This window comes from Engraulis encrasicolus, chromosome 21 (assembly GCF_034702125.1).
Source record: "Engraulis encrasicolus isolate BLACKSEA-1 chromosome 21, IST_EnEncr_1.0, whole genome shotgun sequence".
NCBI classification, from domain to species: Eukaryota; Metazoa; Chordata; class Actinopteri; order Clupeiformes; family Engraulidae; genus Engraulis; species Engraulis encrasicolus.
In genome coordinates, this window is record NC_085877.1 from 26,448,742 (window position 1) to 26,470,935 (window position 22,194).

General features: G+C 42.3%; 1 protein-coding gene across 1 annotated transcript in view; it reads left to right on the plus strand.

Annotated features, from left to right (window-relative positions):
* LOC134437049 (E3 ubiquitin-protein ligase DTX4-like) overlaps positions 1-11,420 on the plus strand; it is a 44,784-nt gene extending 33,364 nt beyond the window's left edge. The window contains exons 6-11 of the mRNA XM_063186482.1: positions 5,627-5,688; positions 6,873-7,034; positions 7,608-7,669; positions 8,325-8,672; positions 10,024-10,113; positions 10,899-11,420. Of these exons, the coding sequence (XP_063042552.1) occupies positions 5,627-5,688; positions 6,873-7,034; positions 7,608-7,669; positions 8,325-8,672; positions 10,024-10,113; positions 10,899-11,126 (952 nt within the window). The 3' untranslated portion in view covers positions 11,127-11,420. The remainder of the gene's footprint in view (positions 1-5,626; positions 5,689-6,872; positions 7,035-7,607; positions 7,670-8,324; positions 8,673-10,023; positions 10,114-10,898) is intronic.
* Positions 11,421-22,194: the final 10,774 nt, after the last annotated feature.

The following is a 22,194-nucleotide window of genomic DNA, read 5'->3' on the forward strand; positions in this document are numbered from 1 at the left end:
ACTCATAATGGAGCTAATATGAAGAATCTTTTGGAATTTTTCAAAAATCTCTTTTGATGTGGAAGTTATTTTACTGTCCACATATGTGGACACTGCGCATCAAAGGAGTGAAAAGTTATATAGGCCTATACTGTATTTCAAGTTCAAATTAAGCTGTTTTATTCATTTTTATGGTGTTTTATGCTATATAACAACACAATATAACACTTTAACACCATATATCACTGTAATTAACCAACAACAAAAACATATATATAAAAATAGCATTGTTTATAGCGGTCATAGAAAAATATGTGGGAAATTCTTATTGCATGCAAGAAGACAGCCAATGCTGGTGAACAAAAAGCTCAGTTTGATTCAGCATGTACTCTAGCTCAATCTTACATCATTTATGTTGTCCCTGTATAAAAGGTAATGTGAAATTTGCCTCCAGACACATGCGTTCTGTAGTCATTCATCAGCATTTTCAAGTATTTTCTGTAAAAAAAAAATAGTGTTAAATAGACCCCCTATTATAAATGTAAGTTAATTTACTTACTTTCCATGTTACCTTGTGTCATATTACAACATTATATGACACTTATGCATTATACATTACACTATTTAAGGAACAAAGATGAAACAAAGAGAAAAAAAAACTGTCAATTTAGCAATATTTACATACACAGCTATGGCAAGATTTGTGGGGAAACCTTGTTGTATGTGGAAAAAACCTTAAATTCTGATGAAGACACATCTGTATTTGATTCAGCATGGATTCTAGCTCAATCCTACATCATTTATGTTGTCCCTATATGAAAGGTAATATGAAATTTGCCTCCAGACACATGCGTTTTGTAGTCATTCATCAGCATGTTCAAGTATTTTCTGTGAAAAATAGTGTTAAATAGACCTCCTATTATAAATGCAAGTTATTTTACTTACTTTCCATGTTACTATATGTAATATTACAACATTATATGACACTTACACATTATATATTACAGTATTTAACGAACAAAGATGAAAAAAGAGAAAAAAAAACTGTCAATTTAGCAATATTTACATACACAGCTATGGCAAGATTTGTGGGGAAACCTTGTTTCTGGCTGATGAAGACAGATCTGTATTTGATTCAGCATGTATTCTAGCTCATTCCTACATCATTTGTGTCATTTTGTGGTGAAAGAAACCCGAAATATGCCTATAGACACGTGCGTGAAACACTAATTTTAGGTAGTTTTTCTTGAATTTATTAAATTAAAAGTGTGTTAAAAATGTGTTGAATATGTTAAAAATAATTTATTTTCACACTATAATCATTATAAATGCTCATAACATTAAGTATTTGCCCAAAATGAGCAGAATATTCTCACGGTAATCATAAATAATATGTTTATCATTAGACTCCCTTGATGCGCAACGTCCACATACGTGGACAGTAGCTTTATATTGTATAAAAAAACCTTACCTTTATTGTAAATTTGGATTTTAAACAAACATAGACTTCTCAAGTGAAACTGTACTAAACATCATAATATTTTTTAAAACCTGAAATTGCCCTTTGGTGTGGTTGATTTTCAGATATAAACATGCTTGTTATGGTCATAATTCACATCGGTGGATTTCTTAGATTGATGATGTCATCAAACACTTAATATTTAGTGCAAAAAGTTATAACTGCTGTTAAAGTATTGTAATGAACCTCATGGTACTTCCCATATACAATTTGGAAAAAAATAACCACTATTTACCTATCTAAAGTGGGGTTAGAATTACTGTCCACGTATGTGGACACCGTGTATGAAAGGGTTAAATAAATTCATTAAAAAATACACTTCATTCTATATATCAGGGGTGCCAAATTTCTTTCCCACGGTGGGCCGAAAGAATATAGCGAGTGGCACGGTGCCACGGTGGACCAAAACCACACCCGTGACATGGAACATTTTAAATCAGATGGAAATATGCCATGGTTTATATCATGGCTATTCAATAAGAATTTCAGTTGGGCCACATTCCAAAAGTTAAGTTGGGCCGCACATTTTCAGCCATCACTAACACATGGTAAAGACACTTTTCAAGCACTTTAAACATATTGTTCTAACCTTAAACTTAAGCAACATTGAATTTTCGATGTACAAGACAAGCTGCTTGTTGTTCTGCAGTATCAAAACTGCAATGTGCAGTATATTGCTGCAACTGAGGGCCAAATGTGGGCCATGGCTGGGCCGCATGTGGCCCTCGGTGGTTCCTCAAATAATACTAAAAGTATTAACTATAATAGAAATACCTCAACTAGCAGATAAATATGAGAGGGATGGAACAAAGGTGGATGGCCAAAAAAAAGAAGTTTGTCCACCGGTCCCAAAAGGGAGAGATTTGCTTGATATTTAATGTTACCGCATTGTTTCCTTCACACGTGTCAAAGTTTTGTTTACTACATGACTCACTACAGAAAGGCAGAAGGCAGGGTGATAAAACCCCATCATATCATTGCTGAACAGGAGTCCTCGGCTAGCAAAAGCATGTTAAACCTGTTGGCAGAAGAAGCATACCACTCCGCGTTTTTACTAAGAAAACACCTCCCACGGCTGCTAACTTCAGATGGCATCTTGACAGCCGAGCCTTTTGGGCATGCTAAGCTTGTTTCCATCTGCGAGATACATCACCTAAAGCTGTGTAAGAGCATCACCAGACAGGCGTGCTGCCATTGTTTTTGCAAGGAACCATCGTCTCTCTTTAAGGGATTAAAGAGTAATTATTTTTGATACCTTGTCATGTTTTTGTTTTACTTTGTACGTGTGCAGTACTATCCCAGCCACAGACTGAAAGCAGACGAACATATCCTCACGTTCAAAAGGGGGTCCCAGCTTAAAAAAAGAACACTGTCTACGTTTACATGACGTTTTTTAATTCTGAATTAATAATTCTTAAATAAATAGTTCCATCGAGTTTACTTTGATCATTTGATTCATTTACTGTAATACCAAATTGTGAAGTGTTTACATGGCGTTTTCAAAGTGGAATTAAGCTTTATTCAGAACTAAAGGGAGTTAATTCTGAATGAAATGTCTCATGTAAACGTAGCAAATGATTTAACAATTTTGTTGACTACAGTGTTAAATACAGCCTGGGACATTTTTCATTTGGTTTAAACCTAAATGGCATATTCAGCAAGTTGTGAGTATTCACTGCATACAACCAGCGTAACCTTTAATCCCATTTAAGTAGTGCCAGCAAGGCCACAGACATGGTGAACAATGCCAGCCAGGTAGGGCAGACAGATATTTTAGGCAGTGGTAGCCAGCTACGTAGGTATGACAGGTGCCTGTGTCTGTGTGTCTGCATGCATGCATGCGTGCATTTGCTATGCTGGGTAGTGCCAGTTACGGCAGGTCTGTGTGTGTGTGTGCGTGCGTGCGTGCGTGTGTGTGCGTGTTTTCCCATGTTTGAGTCTTGCCAAGTGTGGTGTTTGACCATCAGTTCCAATCAGGTAGCACAAAAATAAACCATGTCAACCAGCCAGTCTGGATAGCTGTGTGCATGTGTGTTGTTGGGATAGCTGTCAGCACAAACGTGTGTTTCTGTGTGCGTGTGTGTGTGCGTGTGCGTGTCCGTGTCCGTGTCCGTGTCCGTGTCCGTGCATGCGTGCGTGTCAGTTTCTCACGTGTTTCACACGTGTTTGGCAAGGTGTGGTGTTTTGGCCAGCCAGATAGTACAGATATAGGCCATGTCATCTGGTTGATAGGTCAGGACAGGTGTGTGTGTGTGTGTGTGTGGGGGTGTCAACCGATATACACTGGGTCACCCAGCCAGGTTAACAGTCAAGACATCTGTGTGATGGGTCAGCTTCAACAGGTGTGCTCAGGGCAGCTTGGCAATGGCAGGTGTGTTCAGAGCAGGTAGGACATAGGCTGACTATCTCAACTTTGAAGCTTTTCCAGCATTTGATCTGGCCCACTCACATTGTTAGAGGGAGATGCAAGTGGGAAGGCTGTGTTTAGCTAGCTCGCCTCGCTCTCATGAAATGCCTCTGTATGGCACTGGTTGAAGTTATAGTCGATTAGATCACCCATTCCTTCAGTCACCTGCCAACCAAGCTGGTGAGTCACTGCCTTAGACATTCCCCATTGAGACGTTGGAAATGGTCACAAATGGAAGGCTCCCTATCTTCATAGAATTCTAAATGTTTTACATTTTAAAAGTGTCCAGAGCCAGACTAAATGAGAAGTGGAGCAATACACATTGGGGCAATCAACAGAATAAAGGCTACTCTGATATGCCATACCAAGGAACAAGCTCCCTGTGAAATTGGCCAGTGACACTGAAATTGTTACCAGCCACAGTCAAGTTTTACCAGCATTTGGCCGGTTGGCAGGTGCCAAGGTCAAGCCCTGCAGGACAGGTGTGGTGGACGCCGGTCTGAAGTGACGGTAGACACTGTCCTCTGGTGGTCACGATTTGCCTCCAAAAATGCCCACATCAGCATCCGCCCTGGCATGGGAGCGCCAGTCGCCATGCCAACCGCTGTTTTGGTTTGTTTGTTTGTTTGTTTTGGGTTGTCTTCATGTATAGATATGCGTGTGTCTGTATGCGTGACTTGATATCCTGTGTGTGTGTGGGCATGTGCCTTGGTGTGAGTTTATGTTTATTTGCATAGTGTGAATGTTTATTTCTAGTGAATTGTTGTGTTTGGCCAACCTGCCTCAACCACCTTTTGCTGTATATCAATAGCAATTCCTGTGAAGCGCTCGCTGCTGCCGTCATGAGAGTATCCCGAGGCCCAGGGCCGGATTAATGTACAGGCTAGATATGGCTACAGCCTAGGGGCCCCACCTACCAGGGGGGGGGCTGATTGACCAAAAGTGAAAAAACTGCACAATTGTAACAAGATGCAATATTGAACATTTAATCTGTTGTGTGGAATACAGTTGGTTGGCATGTTATCCTCAATTCCTTGCTGTTAATTATAACACTGTGTATGTAAATGTGCTGTGAAATTTGCCTTCCTTGGGGGCCCACAGGAACCTGTAGCCTAGGGGCCCAAGGCCATCTTAATCCAGCCCTGCCCGAGGCCAATGTCTTTATGTAGAAACTGCGGGTGCCAATTGACGCCATAAGCTTTGTTTTGATTCTCTATAAAAAGAAAAGCCTTTTATGACATGCTCTGTTAAGACTGTATTTGAGTATGGGATTTTTTTTTGTACTTGTGTGGTGACATACCTGGGTGGCTTGTCATCCCTCATAAAAACAGGTGTGTTAGCTTGTGTGAGTGAGCGTTGCATAAGTGTGTGTGTGTGTGTGTGTGTGTGTGTGTGTGTGTGTGTGTGTGTGTGTGTGTGTGTGTGTGTTTGTGTGTGTGTGTGTGTGTGTGTGTGACGTGTGTGTGTGTGTGTGTGTGTGTGTGTGTGTGTGTGTGTGTGTGTGTGTGTGTGTGTGTGTGTGTGTTTGTGTGTGTGTGTGTATGTGACGTGTGTGTGTGTGTGTGTGTGCGCGTGTGTGCGTGGACGTGCATGCTTAATTATGGACTTCATTATTATTGATTTATGAGCCTGTAAATGTCTGTATTTTTACCCATGTAATTCTACATTTGGAATTTATTACAGTGTGGTGATCTGATGTGTGTTGCCTGTGTGTTTTGCAGGGTTCCCACTGTCCCAGTGAAGAACCTCAATGGATCCAGCCCTGTGCACCCAGCTCTTGCAGGTATGTAGGGAATGTGTTTGAATGTATTATCTCTTTGGTTAATTTATTATCTTTTTTATGATCTTTTTGCCCAATTATACAATCTACTGCCTTCTTTGAGACACTAGAGTATGTAGATCCCAAAAGACATGAATGACCTGGTCATCCCTTTCATGTCCCTTTCATGTTTTCTTCTTCGTCTTCGTCTTCGTCTTCTTCTTCTTCTTCTTCTTCTTCTTCTTCTTCTTCTTCTTCTTCTTCTTCTTCTTCTTCTTCTTCTTCTTCTTCTTCTTCTTCTTCTTCTGCCCCTTCCAAACATCACATGTTAAATACAAGTTCATTTGCTAAGTGGCTTTCAAAAGTAGCCCTCAGTCAAGAAACGTGTTCTCAGGCTCAGCCATTCCTGATGGGTGGCTGGTGTGTAGCTGACGATTCCCCCCTAGTGGTTGGTTTAGGTATCACATGTATTTTCTACAATACTGTCCAAAGGCAAAGAGGTATCAAACAGTCTAAACAGAGACATTGCTAGAAATTTACCGCATTTTCGTGATTATGCCAAAGTTCAGTTTTGAAGCAAAGCAGTATAAACTTTGACCAATTTCCAAAGAAAACAGCAGCATGTATGTTAATGTCACGTTTATGCCACCGGATGCTACTTATACTTGCTGCAAATGTTATTGTGTTAAAGGTACACTGTGCAGGAAATGGTCAAAAAAGGTACTGCAACTATGCTGATCATTGAAACTGGGCTGCCTATTGCCAAATTTAATCTTTACATGAAAGTTTACTAAGTAATAAACAAATATTTTCTAGTATGGTCCAAGTAGAATAATTTTTGCTGCTCAAAATGGCTATTTTTGGAAATTCAAAATGGCGGACCATGGAGAAGATCCCCCTTTTCATGTATGAAAAATGCAATTTTTCCAGTCATAAAGAATACTTAGAATGTGATGGTGGTGTAAGTATTCATGAAAAAGGCAACATTAGTGAATGGGCAGTATGAATTCTAGAAATAAATAGCTAAAAATCTCACACAGTGTCCCTTTAAGTTTTGTGTTAAGTTTTCTGACATCACATGACAATGTTCCATCTAGTATAGTATAGTAGTAGAGTGATTGCAGGATAGTGGTTTTGGGGTCCCAATCCAGCTTTGCTCTGGCTGCTATGTACGTAGCTCACCCTTGCCCCCTGCTGGTCTGGTGTAGGTATCACTGGGATCCTGATGAGTGCTGCGGGGCTGCCCGTGTGCCTGACGCGCCCCCCCAAGCTGGTGCTGCACCCCCCGCCCGTCAGCAAGAGCGACATCAAGCCCGTGCCAGGCCTGGGTCACTGCTGCCGCAAGACCACCAAGAAGCAAGCGCGCAAAGGTGAGGGAGGCACGTAAATACACGCGCACACACACAAACACACACACACACACACACACACACACACACACACACACATATGTACACAAAGAAGCAGGCACGCAAAGGTGAGGGACGCACGCATATACACACACGCACGCATACACACACACACACACACACACACACACACACACACACACACACACACACACACACACACACACACACATACACACACACACACACACTACACATATTTGTAGTGAGAGGCTCAATACCCATGAATCACTAAACGCAAAACAAATGCGGTATAAGGAATGCACAAACATACACAAACTCAAATTTATGTAAAACACTTCCTGTTTTTAAAATAAATAAATAAATAAGAGCAGGTTGATCCTACTGGTAATTATTTGCGCCTTAAAGTCTCAGTTCCTAAAATGTCCAATAAATGTCGAATTCAGACAGAGCTGCTCCGATTTGCGACCTACTCTGCCATTTGCCAAACCGGAACCTCGTGAAACACTTCCTAATGCATACATGTTATACACAAGGTCTAGTGTTAAAATGGGGACATTTTGTGGTCCACAGGTAGAACTCCAGAGGAGGTGGTGAAGAGGTATCTGCAGAAGGTCCGCAACCCTCCTGAGGAGGTACGTCATGTGCTCTGCTTTTCTTTTTCTTTCTGTTTCTATGTCTTCCTCTTTGGTGCATTTCTTTTAATTTGTTTCTTTCCCTATCTGTTGTTTGTCTTTTGTTTTTATTTCTTCTTTTATTTTTTCTTTCTTCTCTTTTGTCTTTTTTTCTTTCTGTTTCTTTCTTGCAGTTTGTCTTTCTTTCTTTCTGTCTTTCTGCTTTTTTGTTTTTCTTCTCTTTTGTCTTTTTTTCTTTCTGTTTCTTTCTTGCAGTTTGTTTGTCTGTCTTTCTTTCTATCTTTCGTTCTTGCTCGTTTATGTGTATTCAGGTGATGATGATACACAGGGCAACTATTTAAGCCATGCTTCTGGGCAACAGTACCACAAAATGATGTTTGGACTACTAATTGCAATACCAAGTTTAGGTATCAGTGAACTTCAATCAGCAGCTGACAATCTTGTCAACCAATTCCATTAGAAAAGCTGCAACCAGTCCTGATTTTGCTTGGCAACATTGCTCAAAAAAGTTGCCCTGTGCACATGATTACCTTAATTGTCCTATTCTAAATCTTTTTTTTTTCTGGTCTTCAAAGCACGTATTCATTATTAGTATTTTGGTCCACACAATGTAACATTATGTCTTCCCATTTCCCTCTCTCCTCTCCATCTCCAGGACTGCACCATCTGCATGGAGGCGCTGTCGGGCCCCTCGGGCTACAAGGGCCCCGTGGGCTCGGGCGTGGGTGGCGGCAGCGTGTCGTCGCGGGGCGGCGCTGAGTCGGCGGTGGGCCGTCTGGCGCAGTGCGGCCACCAGTACCACCTGCAGTGCCTGGTGGCCATGTACAACAACGGCAACAAGGACGGCAGCCTGCAGTGCCCCACCTGCAAGACCATCTACGGCGTCAAGACGGGCAACCAGCCGCCCGGCAAGATGGAGTACCACGTCATCCCGCACTCGCTGCCCGGCCACCCCGACTGCAAGACCATCCGCATCATCTACAACATTCCACCCGGCATCCAGGTGAGTGGCCGACCCACCGCACTGCTGCACCTGCGTCTCACCATTAGCCGGTTAGCTGGTTAGCGCAAACAGGAACATCTCACTGACCGGCCGAATACACCAGACGCGACAAGATTACGCGTCAGAGAATCGCCGGACTGTGCAGGAAGACCAATTCGAGCGATAGAAGCGACAGAGTATGTCCGTTAATAGCAGAACGCAAGCATTCCCACAGTTCCCATTGGCCGAACCTCAGCATAGCTAATTTGCATTATATTCACTCCAGTCCAACTACAAACTGTCGCTCAAGTCGCACAAATCGCCTCTAGTCGCCCGAATGGCTTTTGTCTGTTCTGCCTCCCTTCAACTCAATGCAAGGTGAATTACTTCCATCTCTGGAATCGCTCGTGTCCGCTTGGTCTGCAGTGTTCGTGCCTTGAGACTTATGTTCAGGGTAGAGCATGACACGGGATTGGATTTTCACTCCCGTCCCATCCCGGTCCCAGAAAAAAAATCCCATCCCGTCCCATCCCGGACTGGAGTAAAAGAAACAAATCCCATCCCGTCCACTCCTGAAAATAATGTCTCCCAATCCTGCCCACTCCCACTCAAAATCAACCCCAATCCCGTTTCGTCAAAAAAATGAGGCTTTTTTTGTTTGTTTTTTAAAGAAAAAATAAGCGGCATTCCCGCTCACTTTCATTGCTATTCCCGCTCCTGCCCGCTCCCATTCATCTTTATTCCCGCTCCTGCCCGTTCCCGTTCATCTTTAAAATTTTGACTCCAATCCCGCTGGAATCCCGCAGGACCCACGGGAATTCCTGAAAAATGTCATCCTCTAGTTCAGGGATAGTGAATGAAAGATGCTGCCTGCGAGGTCTGTACAAGGCTGTCTAGTTTATGCAAACAGGAAGGCAGTAATGTCACTATACTTAAATGGCCCCTGTTATAAGTTTGCTGTTACCAGAATGACAATGATCTGGTATGCTGTGAGACTGCAACAGGGACCAGGCCACCTGCAGCACGCTACTGCCCTCCATAGTCAAAAGGCAGTAACTATGACTTTTCCAGTGACATTTTCTTGCTGCCTCCCCTGCAGAAAGTACATACAATTGTCACCACTATTACCTCTACAACACCTTGTACTGTGGGACTACTTTGAAGACTTTTTTGAAGACTCTTTTCTTGGTTTTAGTGTTTATTTAGTTAGTATTTTGCCTTTCATTCTTTTGCCATTCATTTTTGTATAACAGAGTAGGCAATTGTCAAGCCCTTTATTAAAAAGTAAGTACATGTAAATAAATGCATGTATAATGAAATGTAAATAATAAATAAATGGAAATGAAGATGTTTTTTGTATTCTTCCTCACAGGGGCCCGAGCACCCCAATCCCGGCAAGCCCTACACTGCCCGCGGTTTCCCCCGACACTGCTACCTCCCCGACACCGAAAAAGGACGCATTGTACGTACACACACACACACACACACACACACACACGGACACAGACACAGACACAGACACAGACACAGACACAGACACGCACACGCACACGGACACGCACACACACACACATAATTGCCTGAGTAGTTATTTCATCCTTCATCCATCTAGAGTAACTGCTATGCCGCATACAGCGCTCTCAAAGTACAGTGTCAGCTTCAGACATAACAAATTTCCTCTCAGTATGCTGTAATCAGGCATGTCACACACACACACACACACACACACATAAATATGCATGCACACGCATGCAGTACAAACACACAAAGACACTCAAACACACACACACACACACACACACACACACACACACATACACACACACCGAAATACAGTACACACAGAACCACACGGAATAATACCCTTGAATGTGCATATTCCTGCATACACTCAAGGATACGCACACACACATTTACACACAGAACATTTCAGAACATTTCATCATCACACAAGCACACTCATCACGTTACATTTAGCTGACGTTTTTATCCAAAGACACTTACAGTTATTCACAGGGTATTTGTTACAGTCCCTGGAGCAATGTCAGGGTCAGGTGCCTTGTTCAAGGGCACTACAGCCATGACGCGAGAAATTGGTAAGGGTGGGGACGGAACCTGCAACACTCATTACTATCTCTCTAACCCCTTGTTCCTCCCTCTCTCACACACTCTCCCTGCTCTACCTCTCTCTCTCTCTCTCTCTCTCTCTCTCTCTCTCTCTCTCTCTCTCTCTCTCTCTCTCCCCAGGTCCTGCGCTTGCTACTGGTGGCGTGGGACCGGCGCCTCATCTTCTCGGTGGGCACGTCCAGCACCACGGGAGAGTCGGACACGGTCATCTGGAACGAGGTGCACCACAAGACAGAGTTCGGCTCCAACCTGACCGGCCACGGCTTCCCCGACCCGGGACACCTGGACAACGTGCTGGAGGAGCTGCGGGCCCAGGGCATCACCGAGGAGGAGAGCCTGAGGGACTGATGGAGAATGGATGGATGGATGAAGCGAGGAGAGGAGAGGGATGGAGAGCGGAGTGGAGAGATGGGAGAGAGGGTGTTGAGGAGGAATGGTGGGGGAGGAGACATCACCGAGGAGGAAAGCCTAAGAGACTGATAGAGGACTGATGGAGATGAAGAGAGGGAGGAAGGAGAGAAAGGTGAAAGAGACATGGGGAGAGATGGGGATAGATGCACAGCAGAGAGAGAGGTGACTGGAAATACAAGATGACTGGAAAAGGGGGAGAGAGTTATGTGATGGATAAAAAAGAGATAGAAGGGGGGGGGGGGGGTTGTGGGAAGGGAGGAGAGAAGAAATTCTCATTTCTGAAGCTGCCAAAAAGAGAAGAAGGAAAAACTAAACAATGCTGAAGAGAATTATCTGACAAAAGATGTTTTTTTTTTTATGTTAGTTTATCTTTGTCCTTACGACACTTTTTCTTAAGGAAAAGAAGTAAAATCAGACGTTAGATGAGGAAGCTTAGATGTCAGGTGCACGGAAACCATGGCAGCGGTGTTGTTGACATGACATTGCTGTTTCCATGGGGACCGCCCCTCTCGTGTGCTCCGAGAGCAAAGCCCTCATGCTGCTTTAGATCTACAGTCGCCTCCTCTCCTTGTCGTGGCCACTCTCTCTCTTGGTCTGTCCGTCCACCGACTTCCCGTACGGGGCACCACTTTTTGTTCTCTGGCTCTCTGTAGGCCCCCTTATCGCCCCTAGCAGTGGACTAGTTGCTACAGTAGACACCAGAGCTACAGTGTTGTATAAAGGACATATCATGCAGCCAGCCCTGGGCCTGTTTTTAAAGTGGAAATAAACAAAACAAGACAAACAAAACAAAAACTACGGTACGGACCTGGGCGGGCGGGTGTTAAAATTTTCAACATTTTTTGTACGTAAGTTAAGAAAAAAAAGAATAACGAAAGACACCCCGCCGAGATGTTTGGTGTTTCTGAATCTGAGGGGGACAAAAAAAACTAAACGAAATGAAGCCCATCGTTGTTGTCGGCCATCTTGGGTCTCCGCTGCCTGCCGTAGCGTGGGATTTGAGAGAGGACATGTTTGCTACCACGTCTGTCATCCATTAATTTTTATTTTTTTTTGACAAGCAGGCTACACTACTCCTCTGTGGCCTTGAGTCCCAGCCATTGGTATACTTGACTTTTTCTTTTTTTGTGTGTTTTTTTTAACAGTATTACCTAATCCAGTCATCGGTACACCTTATGTTTATTTTGTTTCGTGTCTTTCTAAGGGTATTACCTAACAGTCTAAATGTCATTGCTTTATTTAGCTCCTCCTATGTTGTCTTTGGCATTTGAAGATGACTCCTCTTGTTTGAGTTGGGGGGTCAGGACAAAACACACACACACACACACACACACACACACACACACACACACACACACACACAGACACACACACACACAATGTTTTTTTTTACTTGTTAAACTTGAAGAGTGGTGTCCACATTCATTGGAATGGCCCGGGCCGATGTGCTTTTCATTGTGAACCAATTGACGTCTGAGCCCTTTTTTTGTTTCTTTCTTTTTGTTTCTGCCTTTGTCACGAAAGGTCTCGCAAAACAAAACTACACAAAACAAAAAATGAGCCACTGACTATGGACGTGACAAGTCAATTGAAATGAATGATGTTTTGATTGGACGTGGCAACAGTGTTTTTGTTCTGTCAGTGTGCACTGTCAGAGGGAATGAAGTTATGTGACAGTAAATAGACATTGTCATGGTGAAGGTTCACATTCACTCGTTTTTTTATGGTTTAAGTACCAGAGGATTCAAATTTGATTTGTGATTTTTTGGCCTTTTGAAATACAGTCCTTTTCATTTCATTCCACGGGAGATGAATTTAACTGGAAGATTTTTTAAATTCTACATCAGCACTTTCATGCAATATCAGAGAACAAGTCGTATTTGTGAAGTTACTGAGAAGTTGAACCATTTTTTAAGAGCTTAACGACATTTCACCCTTTGTCTAGTACTACTAACTAAAGATTTTTTTTTGTAACATTGGTGAAATGACTCCAAGTTAAATGTTGTCCAGACTAAAAAATATCTTTCCACTTGAAAAGCACCTTTTGCAAAGACTTCACTTTGCCAGTTAAGAGTTAAATCTCTCAAAGGAAGTTTTTCAATTGGACCATAATAAACGAACAAAAACTTTATCACATTGCCCATTTTCTTAACACATTGAGTACCGACGACGTAATAATGCGTTTTTCACGCCCATGCGTTGTATACCAAAACGTAAAGATGCGTTTTTGCATTTAAATATCATATTTTCAATCTACACCCTTCAATGGACAATATATGTGATTTTGGTAGCTCTGTGATGGACATAAATGACAACATTTGCAGTCCAAAGTTGTTTGATTGTTATGATGTTTGAGTGTTATGATTTGGATTTTTAATTTAACTTACCAAGATGTCTGGATGCCAACCCATGTCGCCTATCGCGCTGCCTGCATTGATTTCCCTAGTACGGTCACTGTAGCATGTGTTGTCTCTGACTTCACGCAATAAACACCATTGTATAGTGCCTGGAGTATCTTGAACTTTCTGGACTTGCTAGACTTTTACCAGATCCTTGGATCCAAATGGCACCCGATATGTGATTGCAGTAATGCGCGCTCCGATTTGGACGTTTGATCGCCAAAAAGATAAGTTTCTGTGTCTTCCTGTATGTGAGAAGCCAGAAGCTAGCATGGCTACATATCATGATTCCCTGATTGTCGCTCCCAACGCAGGACGCTCCCCTGTCGGCTCGCTCCCACTAGCCAGACTATCGATCCGGGTGGGACTACACGTCCGGGAGTGATAGAAACACCTGGGACTACACGTCCGGGAGCGATCTCAGTTGGGAGTGTCCATCTGCCACCGCATATGATTCGGATCGGATGGGCTAGGCTACATCTAAGCATCATATCATTTGGATTTGTTGTCAATGTTGGGCTATTATTTCGGGAGTCATCGGGAGCTATTTAAGCAAATGTCTCACCCTCTGCATGTGTGCAAAGAGTTTGTGATCAGTCCACGTGAAAAACGGGGATTTCAAAGGGCATCGATTGCTGGTGTCGTAGTGTGACAGAGCAGGAGGTGTGCTGCCGTATTCGTGAATCGTGCTATGTTGTTGTTTCCCTAGTAGCCTACGATCGGTAGCGTGTATTGTGTCTGACTTCACGCAATAGGTAAACACAGAGACCATTGTATATCGTGCCAGGAGTATCTTGAACTTTCTGGGCTTGCTACCTAGACCTTTACCAGCTCCTTGGATCAAAATGGCACCCGAATTGTAATTGGAGTAATGCGCTCCGATTTAGAAGTTTGATCGCCAACCAGATAAGTTTATTTGATTATTCACTCCTATGTTGAACTGTCTTCCTGTATGTGAAAAGCCAGAAGCTAGCATAGATGGCTACATATGGATCGGATGGGCTACATCTAAGCATCATATCATTGGGATTTGTTGTCAATGTTGGGCTATTATTTCGGGAGTCATCGGGAACTATTTTAGCAAATGTCCGACCTTCTGCATGTGTGCAAAGAGCTTGTGTTCAGTCTGTGTGAAAAACGTGGATTTCGAAGGGCATTGATTGCCGGTGTCGTAGTGGTTTAGAGCAGGAGGTGTGTCTTGACGTGCAGGAAGATGTGTGTCAGAGCTAACCTTGCACCAAATTGTGATTAAAACCAACTCATCCCCTTTCAAACTCGTCACATTCTGAAGAAGCGCACCCTTCACAAAAACCTCAATATCTCCGATTGTAGCTGAATTCCATGGATACCCACTTCGGTTTAGCGTGGGTTTACTCGGCAATAAAAGCTCGTAGAGACACACAGTTTTCACCTACTAAGAGGGCAGCGTCTCCACTTTCAAACGAGTCATAACATATTTCAGTGGCCCTATCACATAATAAGCTGTGAGTCTACAAAAAAACGTAAAAAAGGGCTTAGAACGCTGGTATTCTACGACATAATTCCGTGAGCACCGCCGGTATTCAATGTGTTAACGACTGAGCACATATACAGTAAGTTCTGTAAGTATGACTTGCCACGACTCGCATAACTAGCAGAACAAACACAGATCTGAAGAGAATGACCACAATGCACATTTTACAGTGTTAATAATACAATAACCAGCCTGTCGCAACAACATTATGAGAGTCAAACTTGACTGTCTTAGACGCTGTGCACACGTATGTGGATATGTTTTTCATCCGTTTACATATAAACTCGGGCATGTGGATAAATTAAAAAACGCCATTGTGACAGGTGCGTTTTAGCCCTCTAAAAGGGATATTTTTAAAACCAGTTTTAAAATTAGATTTCTTTAACTCTGTTTATGTGCAAACGAGAGGCCAAAACTGATGCGTTTTCAAATATATCCATATACGTGTAAACAGGTTCTTCATGTTGACTTTAATACTGCAACATTTACTTGTGATGGCACTGTGCTTACACAGCAGTGTTTTCGACAGACTACTGGATACGCCAGGTGTTTGTCAGTATTGGGAATGAAGTTGGTATTGGTTAATCTCCTCTGACTAAGTTGCTGTCAGTACACACCTGTTGTACCTGGTCCAGTCAGCCCGTGTTAGGTCTTTGATTGACCTGTTTACCAAGGTGTGTGTGTGTGTGCGTGCGTGCGTGTGTGTGTGTGTGTGTGTGCGCTCACCTGATGTATGATGTATGCTTGTGTCCATAGCTGAACTACTAAAAGTGTACTGTTAAGTTGATTTTGTTTACACGCTGCCTTGTATGTACGGGCAGATGTATTACTGTCATTATTATCATCATTTACTCATTATGTTTTGTATATTATTTCTTTTTTTATCATACTTTGATTTATACATACTCAAATAAGCTGTTCTCATAATATTATAGTGAGTTTTTGTTTTTTTATATACTGTGAATTTAGTTAACAGGAAATTGCACTAAATGACGTCAATTTAATTTCTACTCTTTGTTTCAAAGGTTATCATGGACATACTGTAACACTAGCTGTGAATCAGTCGTTTTGCCTCTTGTTTTTCGTATGAAATAAAAGGCAGAAATATTTGTTTTTTTTATGCTTCTTTTGATGTTTGGTCCATTTGGATTTTGGAGTCAGGGCACTTTCGCAGACTGGGTGGGTGGTTGAAGGAGGGATGGGAAAAAAACGATTATTGTTGCTGTATAAAAAAGAAAAAAGAAAAATGTACAAACAATCCCTTGCATACAAAGTAACTGCTGGAATACTGAATGACTATTTAAAAAAATGCCTATTAAAAAAACTTATTAAAAATGTTATTCTCTGTGGTGTCATTTCATCTTCATGTTTTCTTGGCTATAACTTTTACACATTTGCAAAATGATGTTTTCTGTATGCTGCAATGCTGTATTTTATGGTAGCTGTGCTACATGGACAACATGGTTAAATGAATGTTTAAGTCTATCTGTACAATTTTTTCACCAAATTATCCCAAATTCCCATCTGCACAAATAAGTTAAAGGTATACTCATAATACTAATACATTTTCAATAGGCAGCCCACCACGTCCAAATTTCTCCTAAGAAGGGAATTTGTGCTCATTTGTGCTGTGAAAATTACCGTGTCAATCACTTGAGTTGTAAAGTTACCACCGTTTTATTTTATTATTATGCTATTATTATGCAATTATTTTATTAATAGCACAAACGAACATTTTTACAGCACAATACGGCACAAACACAAACAATCTGCAGTGTTATTTCAGCGTTTTGGGTCGGAGGGGGGGCCAGCTTCATGCAGGTCTCTCACCTGAGCCGTCAGCTGACCTAGTGCTATACAGGGGCACAGTAGGGCACTGAAAGATAATGCCACCGCGCAAGTATTTTTTTTGCAGTTATTTATTTTAAAAAGCTTGTAAATTAATTATGTTATTGCAAGTAGTGCATGTCTGCTATTTTGTGCGCATTCTGTAGAATTCTCCGTATGCTTAACTTGAGCTAAATTCCAAGGTAGCAAGGCTGTTGTCTCATACCGCTGCACTGCAAATCAATTCCCAGGCACGTCCCCCTGTAAAATAGGGCTGGCGACGCCCCTGTGACTCTCTCTCTCTCTCTCTCTCTCTCTCTCTCTCTCTCTCTCTCTCTCTCTCTCTCTCTTTCTCTCTCTCTCAAACACTGACAGGAGGGGGAGAAACCAGCTCCTATTGATCTACACTAGGGGGCAGCATATCTTCAGTATTCCTCAGCCTTCGTTCTACAGTTGCTCCAGCACCTGTAGGCCTACGGATCATCAATGGAAGAAAGAAAGACAGAAAAGAAGAAAGAAAGAAAGCAAGAAAGAAAACATCCATTTGGTAACAGTTTCATTGATGCAGGGATATGGAGCGGGAAATAGCCTAGGCTACCTCTTTTTCTGATCTGAGATTGGCCTACTCATCCACAAGAGCAGGAGTTAGCGCGCGTGGCATTAATTAGCATGTGGTAGAGTCTACCAGATAGACCTACTGGGATATACAAGTAGTAAAGTCAGTTAGATAAGTCAATATTCAAGCAACAGAACATGTTTCTACAAAAATGAAATATTACTGGGTAAATTGTGGCGGTAGGATAGGCTACCATTCTAGGTTGTGGAAAGATGCAGGTGAACTCAATGTGGTCAAATTACGCAGATGTATGATTTCAACGAGGCCCCCTTTGACATTACATGTCTGTATATAGGCTGCCAAACACTTGTGACCTAGCTGCTCATTTATCTTTAAATGAATCAACTGGCCATATTGAAAGGCGGTGAGTGCTTACAATTTCATTTGGAATGCTTAGTGACGTAGGCCTGATCACTTTCAGTAGGCCTGATCACTCTAAATGTTGTTTATACATATGGTTTGTGAGGAAGCCCGTGAGTAATTGAGAGCTGTCATTACTTGCTCCCACCTTCGCAGATATTTAAACCCCTCCTTTCCTTTCACCTGTGATGGGCGAAGGCCTTCCGGATTATCCCACCACCTCCAGAGCCATCTAATAACAGAGTTGCGCAAACCGGGGACCAGGAAGTCGGTTGGTGATGTGATTCGTGTAGATTAAAATGTTTCTTAACAGTAAACTTCTGTTCGTTGGAAACTAACACAGAACCATCACATACCAAACAAAGATTAAGTACAAACAAATTACATTACCTTTACCACATTTTCTGTGTTCTACGGCCACCTCCTGGAACTAAGTAACTTCTAATAGAACTAAAGTCAATGGGGATTTCCATGTTAACGCTCCGTGAGGCTCCATGAGAGCCGCCATTGCTGTGGAAAGATTGGTCCATAGAGGTCTATGGGAGTGGCGTAACTCTGATATTAGATGGCTCTGACCCTACCTCTCCCTACTCCTCTTCACTAGAGTACCCAGCTACTGTACATTCCCCTGTACATGGGGGTGGAAGGAGATCTCATCCCGCATGATGTGCACTTCAGCATCCCGAGGCCAGCCAGCATGCCACTCACGCATATTGTACACCAAGCACTCAAGGGTAAACTAGTGAAAGGCCAGGCAAAGGGTTGGTGAGTCGGGGTCGGGGAAGGGCACATTTGCAACAACCAGACGTGTATCATTCATCATATATTTTTTCACATGGACAACAGAGATGGAGCAGGGTTGAATATTGTTTGGGAGAGAGACTGATAATGTAGAAAGAGACTGGTGAAAGCTGATGTGAGGGGTAAGTTATGGATACAAGTCAAGCTATTGCTTGCTGTTGTCATTAGTTTGATTCCAATCAAATTTCATTCAATCAATGGACATTTAGGGTGTACAGGCTATTCAACATGAAGAAATGTGTAACTTTGTTCTTTTATGTGTAAGTTTGAATCACAGGCCACATTGAAAACCATGAGTATTTAAAAAATGTTTACTAGTATAATGCAGCAAGGTTGATACATCATGAAAGACACTTAAAATAGGTCCACTACTCTGGGACCAGATATATACCCTTGCTCTCACGCAGACCCTTCGTGCTTTGTGCATCTTCATTGAACTTCGTGAGCTCGAATGAGGGTCTGGAAATCTTAGACGAGCTCGAACGACATTAGATATTTCATGGCCTGTCCAACCAGAATCGCAAGGCGAGATCGCGGGGCGGGGTACAAGTCAGTGGTTGAAGTAGTAGTGATAAAAAAAGCCACATGAATTCTCTAATCAGGTTCGAGCTGTTTTGAACACACCCACGCCTTTTCAGAGCTAAGCGATTGACAATATTCCAGAAGGTTGGTAACAACCATCGCGTGAGAACCAGGTTACCAGATATAGGCCTACTCTAGAAGAGTGATTCTTAACAGGCATAGTCTTGGAACCCACCGTTTCCGACAAACATTACATTGTGACCCAATTGTTTTTTTTTAAGCGGTCAGAAACAGGAATTTATTGTAATTAACAAAAATAAAACCATGTATAGCATGCCTACAGTAGGTTTTGCATCAGAATCTGCATTCTATGCAGATCTATACAACATCTCTATCAGCTAGTGGAAAGGAGTATAAACAATATTTCACCCTCTCATTCTCAGTCATTTACTAATTTCTGATTGTCTCCATTTTCAGTCTGGCAGTAAAATGGGGAATTAATACATTTGTACATCATAGCACCACGACCAACCGAAGACCCCTCTGCGACCCACTTTTGGGTGCCAACCCACCAGTTAAGAAACTGTAGAAGTATTTATATTGACTCTAAGTGTTAAATTGACACTGCATGTTAAACTGTGTAGAGACTGTAAATCATGTAGATGTTTTGAGATTTGAGAAAAGCCATCTTGTTAAGTCTTGCAAAGGTGATATCGGAACATCAATCTGACAATTGCCACGAGCTAGTCCCTAGCCCCTAGCCCCTAGTCCTGAGCAGCTTGGGTCAGGGATTGGTCGGCGGTGACTTCAGCAGTGCACAGAGGCCAGATGGCCAAACGGATTTTGAGTGCTCGAGAGTAGAGATAGGCTCAACCTCAGAGCAGAAGGTGGCAGGGTGGAAATATGTGGGTGGCATGTGGGTGACACAGGGGCCTGCTCAGCCACAGTCATTTTGTATATGGAAGCCACAGTATGTCTGAAATGTGTTGCCTCTTACTGCAGATGGGGTCGCCGGTGGGCCTTTTCACTATTTGCTGAAAATGCTCAAGTACATCATAACAACGTTGCTATGACAGTACCGAGAGTCTTTAGTAACAGATTAAGACTTAGCCATTGCAATTTTGGTGGTGAGAGTAAGGTTGTAACATAGGCTCTGATGGGTTAACTGACTCATTAAAATGTGTACTATGTGTTATAATATTAATATATGGTTTTTGGCTTTCAGGTTTTCAACCAAACCTTTGAGGCATCTAGTGTACATGAACTACATCATGGTAGTGTGACACCGTAAACGGCCCTCGAGACATTTCTCCACCCCTGAAATAAACTGAGAATCAGAATACTGAGAATTAGCTGTCTCTGGACTAAGTGAATAGGTTTGTACCTTGCATCAAAAATAAATTACTGACAGGCTGTGTGGTCATTGAAGAATAATCAGAATCATCCATATAACAGTCCATCACACATAGCTGAGACTTTTATCCAAGTGACTTACAGTTATTCACAGGGTATTGGTTACAGTCCTTGGAGCAGTATGGGGGTAGGTGCCTTGATCAAGGTTACCTCAGTCATGGAGTGTGGTAGGGAGTGGAAGGGTGAGATCTCATTAACCATTAGACCATGACTGCCCCATCTTCCCATCCACCCATCCGTCCATCCATCCGTCCATCCATCCATCCATCCATCCATCCATCCATCCATCCATCCATCCATCCATCCATCCATCCATCCATCCATTCTGACATCTTTACACGACTAATTCTGATTTAGGCCGAGTGTGCAGGCCTGCGTGGGAAGCTGAGAAGTGGGGTATGGCGGAGGGGGATTATAAGGGAGGGGCACAGCAATGAAATTGAGTGGAGTAGAGAGGAGGGGGAGGGTCCTCTATCATTTGTGAGAGATGGGGGTTGTGGCAATCCCCCTCAAGTGTGCGTGTGAACATGCCTGCTTGCAGACCTCCAACCCTCCCAGCCCCCAAAGAGAAAAGGATGACTTGGCACAGAAGTGGTCCTGAAGTAGGCTACTACAACAACTACACTAGACTACACCAAACGAAGGGAATAATTAAATGTGTTCAATTAATTCAGTGATATTATGTTGTTAATATTAATGTTATTGTTGGTAGTAGCAGAGATATAATACTACTACTACTAGTAGTAGTAGTAGTAGTAGTAGTAGTCAGGGCTCAAAATTAACACAAGCCAACCGGCTAAATGCTGGTGAAACTTCAGTTTGGCTGATAGAAAAAACAACTAACCAGCCATTTTGACCCGTCATTGTGTGTGTGTGTGCTTTGGTTAGTAAGATATCTACAAACCATTTTGCTGGTGACAAAAAAAGTTAACTTAGAGCCCTGGTAGTAAAGTAGTAGTTGTAGTAGGTAGTAGGTGTGGTGATCAGAGCCGTAACCAGACATTTTCAAATACTGATGTCAAACACTATGTGCTGTACTGTATACTGTAGAGTTAGTACATTTAGAAACACTTCAGTCAAACTCTAATGTTTGTTTTCATTAATCACTACCTTAAGGATAAATGGGGGTGTCGTATACAGACTGAATTTATCGTTGTTGATCATATATATCGATTTTCATCATTGATACATTTTACATTGCTGAAAATTGCTGACCTCTGTGTCCTCAATGGTAGTTATGGCCATGGTGGTGAAGGTGGAGGTCAGTGTGGTAGAGGCCCATGTGGAAGGTCATTTAAAAAAAAAAAAAAAAGTGAAAAAGATACTCTCAGTCTCATGATATAACACATGGATAACCCAAGTCTCATTTCATTAATGTAAACAGCCGGTATGACTTGCTATAAAGAGAACAAATTATGTGACTTTATTGTCACTCTACACAACCTACTGTACAGTCTCATTCGTGCAGTGAACAACACATAACCACTACCATCACAGTATCACACAATCTTGTGCACTTGTGCAGAAATCTTTGCCTGCAGTTTCCCAAACTAC